The sequence below is a fragment of the Pelodiscus sinensis genome, chromosome 21 (genome assembly GCF_049634645.1).
Source record: "Pelodiscus sinensis isolate JC-2024 chromosome 21, ASM4963464v1, whole genome shotgun sequence".
NCBI lineage: Eukaryota > Metazoa > Chordata > Testudines > Trionychidae > Pelodiscus > Pelodiscus sinensis.
This window is the reverse complement of record NC_134731.1, coordinates 3,907,228-3,928,310: the sequence shown is the minus strand read 5'-3', so window position 1 is coordinate 3,928,310 and position 21,083 is coordinate 3,907,228. Positions and strand designations below refer to the sequence as shown.

General features: G+C 41.0%; 1 protein-coding gene across 1 annotated transcript; it reads right to left on the bottom strand.

Annotated features, from left to right (window-relative positions):
• Positions 1-5,041: 5,041 nt before the first annotated feature.
• Positions 5,042-19,397, bottom strand: SPATA22 (spermatogenesis associated 22). The gene is made up of 10 exons (XM_075904643.1): positions 19,030-19,397; positions 16,591-16,656; positions 15,601-15,722; positions 14,886-15,014; positions 13,350-13,410; positions 13,109-13,204; positions 11,355-11,712; positions 9,037-9,166; positions 7,904-8,001; positions 5,042-5,421 (listed from the first exon to the last, which is right to left on the bottom strand). Exons 3-10 carry the CDS (start codon positions 15,641-15,643, stop codon positions 5,230-5,232), a joined length of 1,107 nt encoding a protein of 368 aa, XP_075760758.1. The 5' UTR covers positions 15,644-15,722; positions 16,591-16,656; positions 19,030-19,397; the 3' UTR covers positions 5,042-5,229.
• Between the last annotated feature and the right edge of the window lie 1,686 nt (positions 19,398-21,083).

The following is a 21,083-nucleotide window of genomic DNA, read 5'->3' as shown; positions in this document are numbered from 1 at the left end:
ATGCAGAATTTGTAAAGCTTTCAAACCCCGCACAAAGAGGGAAAGAGATTCCTGCCTGAAGCTGCTACTCATGGAGTCTGCACTTCAGCTGGTACCAGAGTGGGCTCTGGCAGTGCAGAGCGCACCAGCATCTATATGCAATCCTGCACCGGGGCGTACCTCAGGGCAGAAGTAGATGGCAGAACTGAGGCACAGGTTCCAATCACCTGCAACGAATTGGAAGAAACAGGCATGAGGAAGATCCCAGGACCACAGACCCCAAACACCCGCTGGAGTCTCCCCACACCACTGCGAGCAAGGACTAATGCAGGTACACAGGCCATCGATCCCTGATGTGTTCAGCGCAGCGAGGGATTTGATAGAGATGACCACCTCGCTGAGCCCGTCTCTGATACCAGACACGATGGACCGGTCGTACATGTCAGCAGCACCAGACTCAGCAATAGCACAAAGTACTGCACCAGCACACAGTGTGTGGCTTGCTTCTGCGCCCACCCCGGTACCAGGGTCCGGAACAGCCTCGGGATCCTCGGTGGCACCCGGTTATATGCCGGCACCGGTGGCCATGTTGACACCGATGTCACTGCCAGCACTGGTGGCCATGTCGGCGTTGATGGTAATGCCGACACCAGTGGTCACATCGGCACTGGTGTCTGTGATGGCATCAGCACCTATAATCATGCCGGCACCAGGGACCATGCAGGTCGCAGTGGGGTTGCCTGCACTGGCGAGCACCTCCGCGCTGCTGCTCGTGGCACTGCAGGTACCTATGTTGTTATCGGCGCAGGCACAGAGTGAGACGCCACCTCGCCCGGGAGTGATGAGACCCCCTCCCCCACTTGTGCATCTTGGGAAGCCAGAATCCATGGCCAGGCACCGAACTAGGCACCACTCTCAGGCGCTGTCTACAGTCCCCTTCCCCCCTTGGTCGGCGTCAGACGATTCATCCAAATCAGAGGCAGAGTCTGTGAGGTCAGAAGCCTCCTCACAGAGGTCCTCCCATTACCGCTCTCATTCGCTGTACCAATCCCGGCACTGGGAGTACCAGCCGCAGCAAACATGGCCACTGCAGGGGCAAGCTCAATGGCCCTTCTGGCCACCATGGGCCTATCACCAGTTCCAGGGTCCACTGCCACCGTCCCAGGGGTTGGGAGGTTCTAGGTCCAGGGGCACTCCCTCAGCGACTCCCATGTCTAGGGCACCTGCCTTAAAGGACAGGGTCAGCCCTCAGAGGGATTTGCCTTGCCTAGTAACACAAGGGGAGGCATCCGAGGTTCAGAAGTAAGCAAAGCCACAGGTCCCAGTGCAAGTGTGAGGGCCATCCCAGGAGCAGCCAGCAGTGAGGGAATACTCGTCGTCGTATGATGAGGCCTTGGCCGACCCAGCTTCTCCTATGCCACCAATGGATGCCAGAGCCCACCAAGATCTATTAAGGTGCTTGGCGGCGAACCTGGGATTTTAGGCAGAGGTTGTACAATAAGATGTTAACAGGGAGTTTGGAGAGGGAGTTCTCCAGTACACAGACAATCCAGGAAGTTTTTGGAGAATATTGGGGATAACTTTTTGGTACAAGTGCTGAAGGAACTGACCTGGGGCCATGCACAGCCTTACCTGCTGCTCACAAACAGGGAGGAACTAGTAGGGGAAATAGAGGTGGGTGACAACCTGGGAAGCAGTGATCATGAGATGGTCAATTTCAGGATCCTGACCAAAAGGAGAGTAGCAAAATACACTCCCTGGACTTCAGAAGAGCAGACTTTGACTCCTTCAGAGAACTGATGGGCAGGATTCCCTGGGTTGCTTACATGAAAGGGAAAGGAGTCCAGAAGAGCTGGCAGTATTTTAAAGAAGCCTTATTAAAGGCGCAGGAAGAAACCATCCCGATGTGCAGCAAGAAAAGCAAATATGGTAGGCTACCAGATTGGTTTACCAGGGACATCCATGATGAACTTAAACACAAAAAAGGAGCTTACAAGAAGTGGAAACTTGGACAGATGATTAGGGATAAGTATAAATATATTGCTTGAGAATGCAGGGGAGTTATCAGGAAGGCAAAAGCACAATTGGAATTGCAGCTGGCAAGGGGTGTGAAGGGTAACAAGAAATGTTTCTACAGGCATGTTAGCAATAAGAGGGTGATCAGAGAGGGTGTGGGGCCCTTATTGGATGAGGGACGTAACCTAGTGACAGATGATGTGGGAAAAGCTGAAGTACTCAATGCTTTCTTTGCCTCTGTCTTCATGGACAAGGTCAGCTCCCAGACACTGCATTGTCTAGTGCATTTATGGGAAGGAGGTGGACAGCCCTTGGTGGAGAAAGAACAAGTTAGGAACTATTTAGAAAAGCTAGACATACACAAATCCATGGGCCCAGATTTAATGCATCCGAGGGTTCTGAGGGAGTTGGCAAATGTCATTGCGGAGCCTTTGGCCATTATCTTTGAAAACTCATGGAGATCCTGGATGATTGGAAAAAGGCAAATGTAGTGCCCATCTTTTAAAAAGGGAAGAAGGACAATCCAGGGAACTACAGACCAGTCAGCCTTACCTCAGTGCCTGGAAAAATCATGGAGGGGATCCTCAAGGAATCAATTTTGAAGAACTTGGCAGAGGGGAAAGTGATGAGGAATAGTCAACATGGATTCACAAAGGGAAGTTGTGCCTGGCCAATCTGATTAGCTTCTATGATGAGGTAACTGACTCTGTGGATATGGGAAAGTCGGTGGATGTGATATACCTTGACTTTAGCAAAGCTTTTGATATGGTCTCCCACAATATTCTTGCCAGCAAGTTAAGGGAGTATATATTGGATACATGGATTGTAAGATGGATAGAAAGCTGACTAGACTGTCGGGCCCAACGCGTAGTGATCAACGACTTGATGTCAAGTTGGCGGTCGGTTTCTAGCAGAGTGCCCCAAGGATCGGTTCTTGGACTGGTTTTGTTCAACATCTTTATTAATGACCTGGATGAGGGGATGGATTGCACCCTCAGCAAGTTTGCAGATGACACTAAGCTAGGGGGAGAGGTAGATACGTTGGAGGGCAGGGATAGGGTCCAGAGTGACCTGGACAGATTAGAGGATTGGGGCAAAAGAAATCTGATGAGGTTCAGCAAGGACAAGTTTAGAGTCCTGCACTTGGGACGGAAGAATCCCAAGCATTGTTACAGCCTGGGGACTGAATGGTTAAGTAGCAGTTCTGCAGAAAAGGACCTGGGGATTACAGTGGATGAGAAGCTGGATATGAGTCAACAGTGTGCCCATGTAGCCAAGAAGGCTAATGGCATATTAGGGTGCATTAGGAGGAGCATTGCCAGCAGATCCAGAGAAGTGATTATTCCCCTTTATTCGGCTCTGGTGAGGCCACATCTGGAATACTGTGTCCAGTTCTGGGCCCCCCCACTATAGAAAGGATGGGGACACATTGGAGAGGGTCCAGTAGAGGGCAACCAAAATTATTAGGGGACTGGAGCAGATGACCTATGAGGAGGCAGAATACCACCAAGAATCACAGCGCATTCTACACGGTCTCAGGCCTCTTCGACAGCATACCTAGCAAGGGTCCCCATAGTGGACATCTGTAGGGAAGCCACATGATTGTCGGTGCACACATTTGCAGCACATTATGCAATCACTCAGCAAGCTAGCGCAGATGCAGCCCTGTGGGCTGCAGTGCTGTAGTCTGCATTACAGTAATTTCTGTTGTTCTCCGACCCCATCTCCATAGGGTGTTGGCTAGGGAGTCACCTAATTTGAATGCACACGAGCAATCACTCGAAGAAGAAAAAATGGTTACTTACCTGTAACTGTTGTTTTTCGAGATGAGTTGCTCATGTCCATTCGGAACTGAGGAAGGGGAGGGGCCAGCAGGGGTATTTATTCACCATTATGTTGACGCCACTCTAGGGGGCTCCCTGCTGGCCCGATGGATACCGCTGGGGGAAAAGCTCCGGAATCCATGCAAATGGCGCATGCGCACCTACTTCAAATGGACATGAGCAACACATCTCGATGAACAACAATTACAGGTAAGTAACCATTTTTTTCCTAGTTCACATTGATGTTGATGATATATTAAAGATTGGGGCAATTGGATACGTCAGTAATGGGGACCAGATAAATACCAAAGAGAGGTGCCATCCCAGAATATCTTGACAGTGCCTGTTACTCTACTCTGTAGAAAAACTTCTACATGGGCTTCTACAAAAAGGAAGGAAACTTTTGTAGTCCAGTTTCAATGCTGGCTGCAACTTTTCTGCAGATGCCTTTTTTGCAAATTTAAGTGATACTACATTACAAGCTGGAGCTAACCTAGTCTGAAACCCTTGGGTTCTGACCAGTCCCGAATGACCGGGGAGGCCCCGTCCCTCATGGACTGTGCTGCTTTCCTTGTTCCTGGGATAGAGCTCTAGCCCCACTTCTGCCTGGCTGCAGCCCTAGCACCCTGTCACCTACCCAGCTGGGTATCCTTGGGCTAGAACTCTATAGCTGCCACTGGCTCTGCTGCTGCTGGGGCTGGAGCTCCCTGGCTGCCACTGGAGCACCAAATCAGGAGCTTCACACCTGTGACCAGAGCTCCCTGGCCCCACCAGGGCCGGAGCTCCACAGCTGGGGCTGAAGCTCCCTGGCTGCTGCTGGGGCCACTGCCGTCCCTGCTTCTACCTGGCCACTGGGTCCAAAACTCCCCGCTGCACTGCCCTCCTAACATGGGGCCTCCTTACTGAACACTTCAGTGGATTGCCTATGAGGATGTACATCTCCCATTTCAGTCTTCTATGGGCCATATAGCTGTATCATAAGGTTAGATAAAAGGGATTGGAAACTATGCTGTGACTGGGGTGTTCTCTCCTTTCCATGATAGCACTGTGAAATCCACTGATTGTTTACATTCAGAGTATATGAGTTTAACTAAAAGTTGAAATTCTGTTTGAATTCATGTATGCATAACCAAAATTCTATATTTTCATTCATATCCCTTCAATAAAATCTAACAAACCACACAACAAAAAAATGTAGCACAGTAAACAAACAAATATAGTGGTAATAACAAATTGGAACAATTTTATTTTAATTTTTACATAACACATACTTTCATTGTGTTTTCAAGCATTTAATACAAGAACATTTTAATATGAGCGTTGCAAATTCTCAAGATGTGGAGCCTTTATGCTTACTGATCAATAGGAGCATGACCTCAATTTTAAATTACTGCTTAAATAAACATTACTTTTAAATCTCATTCATTGTTTTCACATATTCTCTCATCTCAATATCTGAAATTTTAACAAATTCTTGGAAAGTTCTTTGTTCTACAACAGTTGTGGGTCTTACAGACACACACTTGAAGACATTCCTTTTTTTGTCATAGTTTCCCATGCACCTATGGACATGACCTCTAATTAATCTTGGAAGGTCCCGATCCTATTTCAAGAGATAATAATAAAAAAATTAAGAACATAACAATGGCCATACTGGGTCAGACCAAAGGTCCCTCTAGCCCAGTATCCTGTCTTCTGACAGTGGCTAACAATAGGTGCCCCAGAGGGAATGAACAGAACAGCTAATCACCAAGAGATCCATCCCCTGTTGCCCATTCCCAGCTTCTGACAAATAGAGACTTAGGACACCATTCCTACATATCCTGGCTAATAGCCACTGATGGACCTATGTGCCATATATTTATCTAGTTCTTTTTCAAACTCTGTTAAATCTTGGCCTTCACAATGTCCTCTGGCAAGGAGTTTCACAGGTTGATTGTGGGTTGCATGAAGAAATGCTTCCTTTTGTTGGTTTTAAAGCTACTTATTAGGTTCATTTGGTGATCTCGAGTTCTTATTTTATGGGAACAAGTAAACAACTTTTCCTTATTTATTTTCTCAACACTTCATGATTTTATAGTCCTCGATCATATTCCCCCTTAGACTACTCTTTTCTAAGATGAAAGTCCCAGTCTTATTAATCTCTCCTCACATGGGGTATGTCTACACTACCCCCCTAGTTCGAACTAGGGGGGGTAATGTAGTCATACGGAGTTGCAAATGAAGCCCGGGATTTGAATTTCCCGGGCTTCATTTGCATAAAGCCAGCCGGCGCCATTTTTAAATGCCGGCTAGGTCAGACCCCGTGCCGCGCGGCTACACGTGGCACGGACTGGCTAGTTCGGATTAGGAAGCTAATCCAAACTAGCTAGTCCGTGCCGCGTGTAGCCGCACGGCAAGGGGTCCGACCTAGCCGGCATTTAAAAATGGTGCCGGCCGGCTTTATGCAAATGAAGCCCGGGAAATTCAAATCCCGGGCTTCATTTGCAACTCCGTATGACTACATTACCCCCCCAGTTCAAACTAGGGGGGTAGTGTAGACATACCCATGGAGGCCATTCCAACACCTCTAATGATTTTTGTTGATCTTTTCTGAACTTTTTCCAATGTCTTCAGTATTCAAGATGTGGGCATACCATGTATTTATATAGCGGCACTAAGAAATTCTCTATCTTATTCTCTACCCCTTTTATGATTCCTAACATTGTGTTTGCTTTGACTGCTGCTGAACATTGAGTGCATGTTTCAGAGAACTATCCACAATGACTGTCTCGAGTAGTAATAGCTAATTTTGTCCCCATAATTTTATATGTATAGTAGGGATTATGTTTTCCAATATGCATTAGTTTGCATCGATCAACATTAAAATTCATTAGCCATTTTTTGCAGTCACCTAGTATTGAAAGATCCTTTTGAAGCTCTTAACGGTCTGGTTTGGACTTGACTATCTTGAGTAGTTTAGTATCATCTGCAAATTGAATATTAATTCCTTTTTCTGACATGAACTACATTCTTCAAAATATCTGAAGAATAATAATGTTATTAGGGGATTCCTCAAAGCTAAATAATGGGTGCAGCACTACAATCAGCACTACTGTCTGTTGCAGTTCTTGACCACTCTCTGGCAGCATGTCTCAGAGGAGCTGTCAGAAAGACTTTGTCTATCTCTGTACCTCTAGAGCTTAGGAAAAATAGTTCTATTGGAAGAAGGGAGCTACAGAATATATGTTCTGAGGGAAGTTGCTCTAAGTATCAGGAAGCAACATAAAAAATGTCTTAGTGAACAGAAAGAGGAGATACTGGGTTCTCACGGACAAAAAACCCACAATAACTTTTGTCCAGGGCTATCTTGAGGTATGCACATATTACCTTAACAAAAACAACAACAACAAACAAAAACCAACAACAAACTGAGGTAAAAGAAAACTTATTGCTATATATGTTTTATGAGAAGAATTGAGTTTTATCACAATTACATACATAAAACTCCTCTGGGTACAAGGAGTGTTTTCCTACATCTGCATCTAACCATAGACAGAAAGCAAATATCTGCCAGAACTGCATGGCCCTTTTATAGCCTCATTTCTGAATGGTCAGTGCTATGAAAGCACGCTCTTACAATCCAGACAAGAACTCATTTTCTATAGGGCTCCAAAAGCTCAGCAGCACTATGGAGTTGTGGTGTGTAAAGTATGAATAAAAATATGCAGTGCACACCTTGAAAAAGAAAGAACATTACCCCATAACCTCTGCTTTATGGTTGTTTCCTTTCAAAATCCCAACCCTTTTTTCCACAACCTAAACAAACTCTGATTAAAATTAATTTGTTCTGAGGTAGCCCCCAGACACTTGTACAAACATTCCTCAACATGTTTTAGCAAAACGGGCTTGGGCTTGCCTGAACTGCAACTGTATTTACTGCCACAGACCCAATAAGCAGTTTGTTCACTTTGTATGGAAAGTGAACAGTCCAGCTTTTAGCTTTCTTTTCTACATTAGAAATTAGTTTTAACAGAATACATGTTATTAATCTCCTAACTGCACCACATATAGTGCATTCTGTAATAAATATAGAAAATACTTACAATTTCATAAAATACACATGGCAAACTCTCCTTTCCATCTTTCAAGACAAAACTTTTTGCTCCATATGCCCCAGGCGTTACTGCAGAATCAAGTGTGCCTAAACAATGTCAATAAGTAAACCAGGATGTAACCATTAGAACACTATTAAAGCCCATGATCTACAAAGATTAACTGACATTAAGGAGGCAGTTTTAATTTGTATCATATCCCAATGAGAACTCTACCAAAAAGAACTTCTTCATAGAACTGTCTCAGCGGACTCTCTAGCTCAGTGTTTCTCAACTAGTGGCACGAGGACCCTCGGGTACTGGAGAGACGTCTGGGGGATACATCAACACAACTGAAATATGAAGAAAACTGAATTTTTCTTTTACATTTTACAGTGCTTTATTATTTTTGTAATTTTTACACCCAAACATTTCACCTCCTGCCCAGCTATGATTAAGTTTTTTAAACAAATGTGTTGCAATGGTAGACAAAAAAATTGTGTGTCTGAAAACTGTAGGTACTGGGGATACTTTTTTTAAAAGGGGGTACTTATAATTTTTTTTAAAAAGGGGTACTTTATAAAAATGGTTGAGAAACACTGCTCTAGCTACTACGTCCATACCCTTTTCAGACAGCCCACTTTTGATGATGTGCTATCCTCTATGCCTTTACCTTTGCACCCAACTGTATGTGGAGTTGTGGCTGCTTTGCACAGTGCTACCAAATCCCCAGTAGCATTCTCATTCCCTGGAAATTCACACTTCTTTATATCAGCCTAAGCCACTGATTAAATTAGCACAGTTAATTTTATATTGCCCTGGAACTTATGCTAGGAACTATTATTACAGAAATCAAGACAACAGTAGAAATATTATGATAGGAGAGTTTAAGTATTGTAGAGTGATACATTTCATTGTGTTACGCTCATATTTTGGTCTCCTTGATGTATGGACAAATGTTTGGATATGAAATTAATTGGATTCCCATGTCAATATTAAAAGGGATATGAGTCAAAGATTAATCAAAATCTGAGAACTGGTTCTTTAAATATTGATACTGTTGTCACACAACCGTAAAAACTACATTGTGCTTGTGGTACTTAAGTATCAGTATTCTTAATTACAGCATACATTACTATACATACCTAATACTTCAAATAAGAGTGCAATTTTATAAGTATACTGGCTCCAATGTTTCATACTTTCAATGACTGCACATATAATTCTCAGAGAATTGTCTTTTTCTTTGAGTTTTAATTGATATGCTGGAATTTTCTTTCAAGGGAAGATGAGAACCTCAAGTTAAATAGAGATCTTTAAAGTCTTTAAAGTCAGATAGGCAGTTGGACATTGTTCTTATGTTAATTATCCAGTATTTAAAATAAACACTTTATTTAATTTATTTAGGTTAAAAAGCACCAATATATTAAGTGTTCAATATAACTTGTTTTATGATATCACAAAAGTCACAGAATTCTCTTTCTGTTCAAATAAGTACCCCTGTTCAAAACAATAGTCACGCAACCCTCCTTTCCTACTCACACCCATACAGATGGTAAAAATGAAGATTTTATTTAGGGACTAGACTTTCTAATATTTCTAAATGGCTTAAGAACCCAAGTCCCAAAATCTGCATTAGTTGGAGAGACTAAGTAGGATAAGATCCCATAGATAGGCACTAGACAACTGATATGAGTCCAGCTAAGTGAAAAACAATTTCTGGCAATGAAAGAAACAATGTAAACATGCCAGAAACACACAAATTTGCACCATCTATTTCATGCTAAGTAGCAGATAGAGACAAATTCATGATTAGCAGTTGGCTAAAATACCGTGATAAAGTGACTCCCATTTACTGGCAGAAAAGGGGTTTAAAAAGTCTTAGGGAGGCTGTGCTAGAGCAGCCAATGAGAAAAAGGCTGAAGGGAGCAGCCAATGAGGGCCAAGCCGGTCCATATGAAAAGGAAGCATCAGGGCAGCGGAAGGGAGTTTTGGGTAGAGAACCCAGGGAGGAAGGACTGTGTCTCTGGAGAGCTGAGAGAACTTCCATCGCACTGGGCAGAGCAGTCCTGTGAGCAGGAACCGGCCACGTGGGAGACAGCTCCTGGATGGCTCTGGTGTTTGTAGGCTAAGACCCTGACACAAGGGCAAAGAGGGTGCTGGAGCTATATGGGAGCCCCAGAATAATGGACTGCAGTTGGCCACTCAGGAAAGTAGCTAGACGCTGGACAGCAGTTGGCCACTGAAGGGAAGCAGCTGAACAGTGGACTGCAGATCCCTTGGAAGGGGGAAAGCATGGTGTGTTGCATAGCAGGAGAGCTGCATTGCTGAAGAGGACACTGCAATCCTTGGAGAAACATGGGTCCAAGAGAAGGAGTGATGGTACAGAGGTACCACCTAAGGAGGTAATTTCCAGGACAACCAGCAGGCAGTTCTACCCCCATTACACATATACACATAAATCTAATCAATAATGAAAAGTTATTCTGTTTTTTATTTTAACTGTACTACCATGTAAATCAGCATTGACCAAATAGATAATTATCATTAATTGTGAATGTACAGCATACCATGGGGGTACAAACAAAGAAAAAGAAAATTGTATCTTTAAGTAGGATGGGATTTTTATTTAAAAATAAGTAATGAAAACATTGTTTAGTCTAAATTTGTGCTATTTTTGACAGAAATTGCATGTAGCAAAAGAGAAAAGAAAAATGTAAGACTGAGGGCTGAAGCAAAAGTAAGTAGAGATTTAACGAATTGAAGGAGAGACTAAACTTTTAAAATCAGTCATAATTTCTATTTCCCTGCATTAACAAGAGATATGTCGTGCAAAGAGATATGAAAAAGGTTTTGTAAATACATGAGTAAATTAATAAAGAGATATATTTGTTCTCCATACAGAAAATAACGACAACTACAGAAACTAGGAGACAAAGCCAGCATTTCTTCAAGCGGGGCAACTCTTCACCATTCAACAAACAGTTGAAGAATAAGATCTATTAATTACCTCTATATTGTATCCATCACAATATGTGACTTGAAGAAGCGTAATTTTATTTCACTAGTAAAAATTATTTAAATAAATTACATTAAGAGCATGTCTTCTTTAACACAAATCCAAAATGTAACTTCCAACATTTCCACAAAATTTCCTGTGATAGTTCTAAGAAAAACCCAGGACTCTGAGCAGAAGGCTGACCAGAGTGAGTGTGTGGTCACAGGACCTAGGGATAATTGTCTTCAAATGTTTGGAAATATTAAGTAATTTTAAAGTGAAATTCGTAATTCCGAGCCCTCCCAAAGTTGAATTCATGAAGGCCTCCCAAAACTATAATTCATGGTAGATTCATCTTCACCCAAATAGTTTCCTCCCACAACAAGCATTTGTTCCCTTATTGTTTTCTTGGGAGATGTCCTGAGGCCTGTAATTTCTTCCCCTTCCTACTCCCCAAATTTTTACCTGAATTGTTTTGTCTTCTGGAACATGATCAAATTGTTTTCCATTAACTTTATTTTCTTGAATATAATGTTTAAATGTATATGCTGGACTATGATCCTGTAGACTTTTTGATATGGTGCTGGGTATAATTGGCCATTGTCCTTTGGATGAACATTTTTGTCCTGTTACAGTTGTCTCAATATGCTGTGATGTCGTATAATGGTCAGGTAGTTTGGGCTGCAGAACAGTTCTCAGGTTATTTGAGGTATTCTCAAACTTTTGAATGATTCCACTATCAGATATTAAATTGGTTCTGCTACTTGGCGGCATATGCTCATTTCTGTTCCAAACTTGAGCACTGTTATTCTTTTCTTCTTCTCTGTAGTGTAACATTATACATGGTTCAGTATCACAATACCTATTGAAATATTGACCTGCATATTCAAAATGTATATAAATGCATTCCATAGATTATTCTGTGGCCTTTTAAAAATACACTGTAATTCTTTAAGCCCAGATAAATCATTTAAATATGTACTTAAATTTATCCTTATTCAGCATCATGATTAAGCATGTGGTTAATTTTACACATGTGCTTAACTTTCATTAACGTCAATGGATTTTAAACGTTTCAACTGATACCTTCAACAGGGATGCTTTCCAGAATCAGAGCCTTAAAATCATTTTCTCAAATTAAATGCACAGTAAAAGTAAGTTCTCCAACTGATAGAAAAGAATACCTTTGTGAACTATACCCCATGGTCACCACTCAAAAAATACCTCCTACAATAGGTTGTAAATTTGGCTTTATGATTTCAGAACTGTACACTTCATAAAGAAAGCCAATGAACTGCTTTCATCTCCAGTCTTGCCAATAGAGGTGAGTTTAGGAAGGTCTTGTCAGAAAGATATCTACGCTCCCATTGGTCTTACAGTGGTTATAGAGCGAGAACTATCCTGTGACTGGGAGTGTTTCCATGGTATTGGAGCCTCCAAAAAATCACAACCCCAAGCAATCACATACCTGGATTGTAATATGGCTTGATAGTGACTTTCCAGTTAAGATTCAACTACCAATTTAGGATTCCCTAGGACTCCCAAGTTAGTCAATAGGTGTATGGCACCTGGGGCTAAATTAGGCCACCAAATTTTAAGAAAAATTCAGCATAGCTACATAATTCTGCTTGAAAATTCATAGCGTAATATGATCTATGACATGGAGGCAGAACAGACCCTTCCATGTGTGCAATATATATGTTTTGGAATTTTAACAATAAATTGTGGGGGTGAGGGGTTTGTACCATTTATCAATGTACATGGGTAGTGGCTTAAAGATTTTGCAATTGAAAATTATTTTTTGAAATAACATCTGAAATTAAAAGTAACAAATTGGAGAAATGGACTCTGGAATTTTTCCTAATTATTCCAGAAATTCCAACATCTTGCTATTTATCACCTTTCATTCTGAAAGCATTGCTGATTCAACAAATGGACAATATTTTGCTGAATTGGAATTGTTTACATAAAAAGACAAATTTGGTTTGAAAGTGTACAGAATACACTTTGCAGTGTACATATCTGGTAATTATTCCCAAAAAGGTTAATATATCATTCGAAAGAAATTATTAGTTAAAAAATAGATATGCAACATTGCCAACTAAGATTCTTTTGACTGTTTCAAGAATATGGAAACATAACAAATATCAGATGTACTTTCACTTGAGAATAAGTGTTATTCTGTTTAATGATAAGAAGAAATTCCAAATTTTACCAACCTCATAATATTCAGGTTCTTTCCAGTATGTGATATATTAGGCTTTGATGCATTTTGTTGTTTCAACAGGGAAGGAGCCACAGAAGTTTCTATTTGACTTTCAAAGTAACATTTTAAATGTTAGAATGACAGAGTAGCAGCCTGATTTATAGGTTAAACACGTGAATTGTGTTTTGTGAAATATTTAAATGTATAAGGCATTAAAATAAACACAGAAGGCAAAAAAGTTTATTTTTACATACCCACTGTTTGTTGTTTTCTGTAGTTGAGCCAGCTCTGGCTTTGAAACTTCCCACCCTAATTCTTAAAAGACAAAGATGGATAAAAATTGAAAATACAGAATGTAAATATATTAAATATGCTTAGGCCCTCTTCTGCAAATAATTGTGTGTGCTTTATATGCCATAAGTAATCAAATGCCATTCACCTGCCACAACAAGTGGGAGAACTTGATAGAGCTGGTGGGCAAAGGGACAGTTACAGCAGTGATGGAGAGACACTTGCTGAAGGACACCAAGTACCTCCTCCCACACTTTACTGGAGACTTTGGCACCTGTTGTCCAGATGGAGGGGAGGGGCACTGATTGGCTCACATCCCCTAGCTTCACGGATGGAACCAAAAGAGACTCCAAATGGCCCCTTCCTACCTGTTATATCCCTGGAGCTAGGGGATGTGAGCAATCAGTGCCCCCTCCCCTCCAACTGGGCAACTAAGAAGGAGGAATCCAGCCTGGCAAATGTCACTGATTCCCTATTTGAGGTCAGGAAGGATTTTGTCTCATGAGATTCAATTACCAGAGGCATAGGGAGCTTTTTTACCTTCCTTGTAACCTTGTGGCACCTACGGATGGAGGTTCCCACCCTTCGGCATTCTCTGTCCCTTTAGTGAAGGAGTGGGATTGGTAGGATTCTGAGCAAGATAAGAATCTGAGGGGAGGGAGAGGAAGGCAGAGGAAAGTTTACCTCCAGTGATGGGTTATTTCGTAGGCACCTGTAATCACCATGTTGAAACCACTTAAAATGCATGGTTTATGAGAATATGGGTGATGAGTGTGTGGCATTCCTCCCATGTTTAAGTTGAATAAAAAGTTTTAGCCTGCCACTTTAAAATCCATCCATGTGTCTGTCTTAATTTCATTTCTGTGCCCAGATCAATGGGGAATCTGGTTGACTGATGTTTATAATCACACAACTTTTTTCAAAGTGAATTTTAATTAACTTTTTTTCTAACTAATGCTTAAGCTATTAGTTTTAGAACTGTCTGCATTTAGCACAAAGAAACTTTTATTTTAAGCAGTAATAATAGGGATAACACTATTAACAATAAATAATCATGACAGAATGCTGGGTCATAACCTTTTAAAACCTCAGTATTGGGGACAGATTATTTCTCTTTTACAAGACTACAATAGCACACTATACATTTTCCATCTTGTAACATGGACCTTGAATTTCTATTGAAACCACCCAAAAACAAAAGGTCACAATTTCAAGAGAGTCCATTTAAATGCCAGCATGCTACTTCATTCTGTAAAAACAGAAAAAAGTCAACTTCCCTGAAGGCACACATTAAAATGGCTTAATTATACAGAGTAGAAAGAAACTTATTGTAGGACAGAAAAGAGTGAAATATTTTTCTCTCACAAAATGAATTTTTCTATAGAAAACCTAGAGCATGTTTATGAACTCTAGATAAAGATTACTTTTTAAAATGTTATGATAAAGTTAAAAATAAAAATTCCATTAAAACTGTTGGTTTTTTTTAAAAGCTTATTTACCTGTTGTTCTAGCAGAAAAGTCATAACTATGAGTCACAGAATTGGTACTTGCTTCATTTTTAAGTGGATTTGATGTGAGTGGCTGTCTGGTTCTTTTTTTCTGATTGAACAGTGGTACAGGTAGACAACCTAAATATAAATTAAAATAACTGTATTGTATATCATTGGAAAGCCATCAAATCTTTCTGGCTAAGGGATAAACAATCTACATTTTGCATTTGGAAAATGGGTAAATTATAATTATTTAATTAACATTTCCATCCATGATTATTATCTTTATTGTTTACTAGAGGGCTAAGCCATGTGCTGTCTATGCTTGCCAACTCTCGTTTCTGGCTGTTTTCGTGGCCAGAGAGCATGAGTGTGATGACATCATTCTGTCAGCCGGCAGGAAAAGCTTTTTTATATAGAAAGATTTTATATCACCTAAAAGTGTAATATATCACACAGAAGATAAAGCCCTTACCCTGAAACGTTTACAATGTAAAATCCCTGGGCTGCAAACACTTGCACATGTGCTAAGCTCCTTACTCTGTGGAGGTTCCACTGCATGCAACATTACCACTATGATCTCAACGTTTCAATAACATACACATTTAAGTGGAGCTCGGTTTGAACATTAGGATCTGGCTTAGCAGGAAATATTTGCAGAAATTGGGTAAATACATTGATAAAATGATTTTCAAATTGTACAGTAATAAAAAGTTATTGATACCTGCTGTGCTACGAGTTGAACTGTCACTTAAATTTCTCTTCATTTCTTTCACAATATCCAAATATGTGATAATTTATTCACTATTCCAAATTCACCATATGAAAGTTATATTTCAATTAAATCTACCTGTAGGGAAAAACCTCTAATTCACATTTTAAATATAGCTAAAGTACATGCAGCTTTTCATTAACTTCACTTCATTATTTGTGTAACAGTTGTGTGTACCAATTTAGGCATATTCTTAACTTTATTTTGTGAATAGTCTCAGGATATATCTACACTGCAGTGTTATTTCAGAATAACTGATGGTATTCCAAAATACTACAAGTATTCCAAAATACTGTTGAGCTGGAGGACTTCTTACTCTGACTCCTGTAACCCTCATTTTACGAGGAGTAAGGTAAGTCAGATGAAGAGTGCGCTTTCTTGGTCTTCCTGCTGTGTAGACAGCACCAAAAGCTGAAATAAGCTATTTCAACTTAAGCTGTGCATTTGATGTAGCTCACGTTGCGTAGTTTATTTCAGTTTTAGCTCTGCTGTGTAGATGTACCCTCAATGACTTCCTGTGAGTACCATGAATGTGCATAAAATTACATCACATGAGTGTGACTTTCTAGGATCAGGCCCCCATTTTTTAAGTAAAAGGATATATTTGCATAATTACATTTATATCTGTCCTAGTTTATTTTTAATAAACTTAAACCTAAAAATCCTTTGAACTGAAAACAAATCATTAAAACTTTCAATTCAAAGGGTAATTTTATCTAAATCCCTGAGAATAGGAAATTAAAAAGAAAGTGATGACTTAACCATAACTTTGTTATAAGTGTGGCGCTATAATAAATCCTAAAAAGTTAATTATAAAAATGGAATGCCTTATGATTATGCATAAGAACTAAAGTTAACCATTTCATGAAAAATAGTGTCACTGTATAGGATATGAAAATAATGAAAGAGATAAATTTGCTTAGGCCCAAAACCTGTAAAAACTTCCCTTTTGCAGGAGACATTAGATGTGGCCAGAATCCATCAGTGAATAATTATAAACTGGAGATTCTGTAGGTAGAATTAACAAAAGTTAGCTTTTAAAATACATTCACATTTGACATACATGAATTTTTGTTTGCCACGTTTCCTTTCTGATTAATCCATTACATTATTATAAGCAGAAACAGTGAGTTCATTTCACTTTAAATGTTTAAATGGCTTTCATCTCATTGACCTCATGTCACGTATTTATTCACATAAAATCACTATTAGGCTATATCTACACTGCCACGCTATTTGATGTCTTTTGAGTACGCCCATTATTTTGAAATATAACGGGCTCGCTATTCCAATATCCCTGTAAACCTCATTCCATGAGAAGTAAGGGATATTTTGGAAGAGATTTATTTCAAAATGAGTGCTGTGTAGACCAGGGACATAGTGGGGAGGAGGAGGAGAGCGAGGAGGGCAGTTACCCCCAGGCGCCATACTAAGGCTAGAGCAGGGAAAAAGGTGCGGGCAGGTCTATGACAGCCTGGCCCCACCGCAGCAGCCATGGCCACATCAGACACACCCGTGATGTTCTCCCTACGCTTGCCTTAGCACTCAGGGACACCTGCCCCCCCCTCCCTCACTACGCCCCTGGTGTAGACATAAGCTATTTTGAAATAACATAGAAATAACATACACAAGTTGTGTAGCTCAAATTGAGTATCTTATTTTGACCTATGGTGCAGTGAAGAATCAGAGCGATTAAATTTTGTGCATTTCTAGATGTGGTATTTACATGAGTTTTGTGAAACTTTTGTAAAGTGATACGTAATTGTGGTATTAGAGCAGTGATGCCAACTTTTTTCAATTTATTATGAGTCTTGAGATACTGGGTGTTTTTATGATGCCTCACCTGCTGAAATCAAAAGAATACATGATAATCATAGCATTCATTAGATAGATAGATAGCTTGATCGCTAAATAGATAGATTTTAACCCCGGCTGCAGAGAAAAGTTTGAAAACATGAAACAAGTAATGTATTGGAAAGGGTACAGAGAAGAGCGACAAGAATGATTAAAGGTTTAGAGAACATGACCTATGAAGCCAGGCTTCATGAACTGGGCTTGTTTAGTTTGGAAAAAAGAAGATTAAGGGGGGACATGATAGCGGTTTTCAAATATCTAAAAGGGTGTCACAAGGAGGAAGGAGAAAATTTGTTCCTCTTGGTTTCTGAGGACAGGGCAAGGAGTAATGGGCTTAAAGTGCAGCAGGGGAGGTTTAGATTGGACATTAGGAAAAAATTCCTAACTGTCAGGGTGGTCAAATATTGGAATAAATTGCCAAGGGAGGTGGTGGAATCTCCCTCTCTGGAGATATTTAAGAACAGGTTAGATAGACATCTGTCAGGGATGGTGTAGGTGGAGCTTGGTCCTGCCTTGAGGGCGGGGGGCTGGACTTGATGACCTCTTGAGGTCCCTTCCAGTCCTATTATTCTATGATTCTATGATACCGTAGAGCCTCAGAAATGTAAAGAAAATAAAAAGAACTCCCAATGTATTGGTTTTAATCTTGTGATTCTTAACTAATCTTTTCATGGGGAGAGGGGAGGAGGTTGACATTTATTTTAAATGTTTGACTTTCTGGTTGCCATTTCTGAGGAACAAAAACCCAAAACACCTGAAAAAATAGGACTTCCTAAAACTGGACAACCCACCAAACTGGATAGCTGGCAGCATTTACTGAGCCCATAAATCTGGACAACTGGCAGTGTTTACTAAGTACCCTCAGAGATTATCCAGGACTGCTATCTCAAAAAAGTGATGATACAGGGAAAATCGGAACAGATAGCAGAATTGGAATTGGCCGTATTGTATAAGACTGATCTTGCAAAATATTATCATCTGTTTGCAGAATGAAGCTCTAAATGATTTACTAAAATTAACAATAAAAATAAAAAGTCACAAACATAAATTAGTTGCCCCTATTCTTAGCATGTAAATACTTATGTACATGTTTATCTATCTCTGCCTTTCATGTTTGTAGGATCAGAGCCCAAATACCTAATACAAAAGATAGACTCTCTAGCTCAGGGTTTCCCAACCTATTGGTCGGGACCCAAATATGGGTGCCATTACATTTCAAAAGGGTCACCAGGTGTCTCCCAGGATGGCTCTTAAAAAGCCATTTTCACATATTTTGAATTGCCCTGGGTCACCAAGTCTTCCTGAATTGTCAAAATGGGTCCCCATCTGGAAAAGGTTGAAAACTGCTGCTGAGTCTAGCTGATTTATGCCATGGACATCAGGGATAAATGTGCATGCATACATTAGGGCAGAATGTGGCCCTGAGGTTTGTAATCATTCATATGTCAAACACTTTTTGGTGGTACCCCAACTCATCAATGAAAATGAATGTGTGAGATTTGCAAAACGAAACAAAATAAAACGCACAGGCAATCCTCCAACTAAATGTTATGCCTTGAAGAGCTTGTTGTGCGGGGTGTGATTTTTTTTACAATGACTTTTGCTTTTTGACGTTGATGTTAAAACGTGTCCACTGCTGAGGACGGAGGGCCAAGCCAGGGACAGGACAAGGGGCTGAGGGGAAACGCAAGAAAACTCAAGCGCCCGGGGGGTCAAACTCTGCCTGGAGCTGAGGGAAGGCGGATTGAGCCCGCCAAAAATCAACGGCTGGAAAAAACCGTTACTCCAGCGCGGGAGGGGCGGAGGCGGGAAAGCGCCGACTGGCGCGCGGTTCCATAGTTCTCGCGCCTTCTCTCAACAGATAAGGGAGCCTCCCTGAACGTGTGCGCGCGGAGGCTGTGGGGGGGGGGGGGGGGGAGCATAAACAAGGAGATTGCACGAAACGAATAAACTCTTGTGTTTTATTGCCTCTCTGCTTGCACAGGACAGTGCCCAGGGGGCGCCAGAACTCAGCCAGAAACCTGCACTCAATCCTCCTGAACACTAATTACCTACACGTATCCCCGTTCCTCCGCCTGTGGCAGGCTTTCCCCTCCGCTCTTAGCTCTGTGCTGGGGTTCGCCTGAGCTTCTTTTCGCTCATCCTCTGGGTGGCTTTTTCCTTCAGTTCTGGGCGAGCTTTTGCCTCTGCAAGGAAAAAAAATTATGAAAATACAACGCCTGGGAATCTCACAATGAAAATAAGCACTCCCAGCTAAAAGAATGGAGATCTGTTTGGTTTTTAGACTCGCCCCTACCCTAAGCTCTGGTGCCTTTACAAGATACACAAATGGTATTTCATGAAAAAAACTTTAAAATTAATAGTATGCTTAACAGGGCTATCAAGTGAGTATAATAAATAAAGGCTTCATATCTTTGGGGTGAAAAGCTCCAGTTGTCAGGATAGAATAAAACCTACCTAGTCTTTGCAGTTACAAAATGCAGGACAATGTAGCACTTTAAAGACTAACAAGATGCAGAACATTGCAGAACAGGAGGGGGATGCGGGGGGGGGGGGGGGGAGAGGAAGGAAGGTAAGTGTCTGTGAATTGATGATATTAGAGGTAGGGAGAGTGGGATGTTTGTGAGTTAATGATATTAGAGGTGATAATTGGGGAAAGTGTCGAATTTTAACATGAATGACAGTTCAGAGGATTCCCTTTCAAGTGCAGATGTAAACGGTCTTTACATCTGCACTTGAAAGGGAATCCTCTGAACTGTCATTCATGTTAAAATTCGACACTTTCCAAAAAGGACTCAACAAACACTTGAACTATCTCACCCATTACCAAGATAGTTTCCCCAATTATCACCTCTAATACCATTAACTCACAAACATCCCACTCTCCCTACCTCTAATATCATCAATTCACAGACACTTACCTTCCTTCCTCCCCCCCCCCCCCGCATCCCCCTCCTGTTCTGCAATGTGATTTGTCCTTTTCATATTCGTTCATTTTTTTTTAATTGTATCCTTTGGTATATATGGTTGTGACTACTTTCTTCCACTATTTGATCTGAGGAAGTGGGTCTGGCCCACGAAAGCTCATCATCTAATAAACCATCTTGTTAGTCTTTAAAGTGCTACATTATCCTGCATTTTGCTTCAGCTACCCCAGACTAACACGGCTACATTTCTATCAGATATTATTAGTCATCTTCTTCATTGTAATCAATTGATGTCAGTGTAGACGTTCAATTCAGCAGACTACTGCAGTAGTTACTTGTTCACACATGGGATATACTAGCTAAAAAACTGGAGGTTGTCCCTTCCTCCTGGTCTGAATCGAGTTGTGTGCACTCTCCTACCCTAGGGAAGGAGCCCTTATTGTTTTAGTGCATCACCACTGGCTTCTTGTTTTTAAAGTAGTGCTGCAAGGGTCACTCTTAGCATTATGATGCTATAAGCAAGTTGGCAAATATCATTCCATCCAGACTGCACTGACCTATACAGTTAGGGTGGATCTCCACTGCACCCGTAGGTTGAAATAAGATACACAATTTGAGCTACGCAAATTTCATATCTTATTTTGATATAATTTC

What these genes read in the sequence shown, in the direction of transcription:
- SPATA22 (XM_075904643.1), bottom strand. Translation starts at nt 15,643, where the DNA reads ATGAAGAGAAATTTAAGTGACAGTTCAACTCGTAGCACAGCAG. An exon ending in CTTTTCTGCTAGAACAACAG is followed by an intron (nt 13,411 to 14,885) that starts GTAAATAAGCTT and finishes TTGTCTTTTAAG; the next exon opens with AATTAGGGTGGGAAGTTTCA. An exon ending in CAGAAAACAACAAACAGTGG is followed by an intron (nt 13,205 to 13,349) that starts GTATGTAAAAAT and finishes TTACTTTGAAAG; the next exon opens with TCAAATAGAAACTTCTGTGG.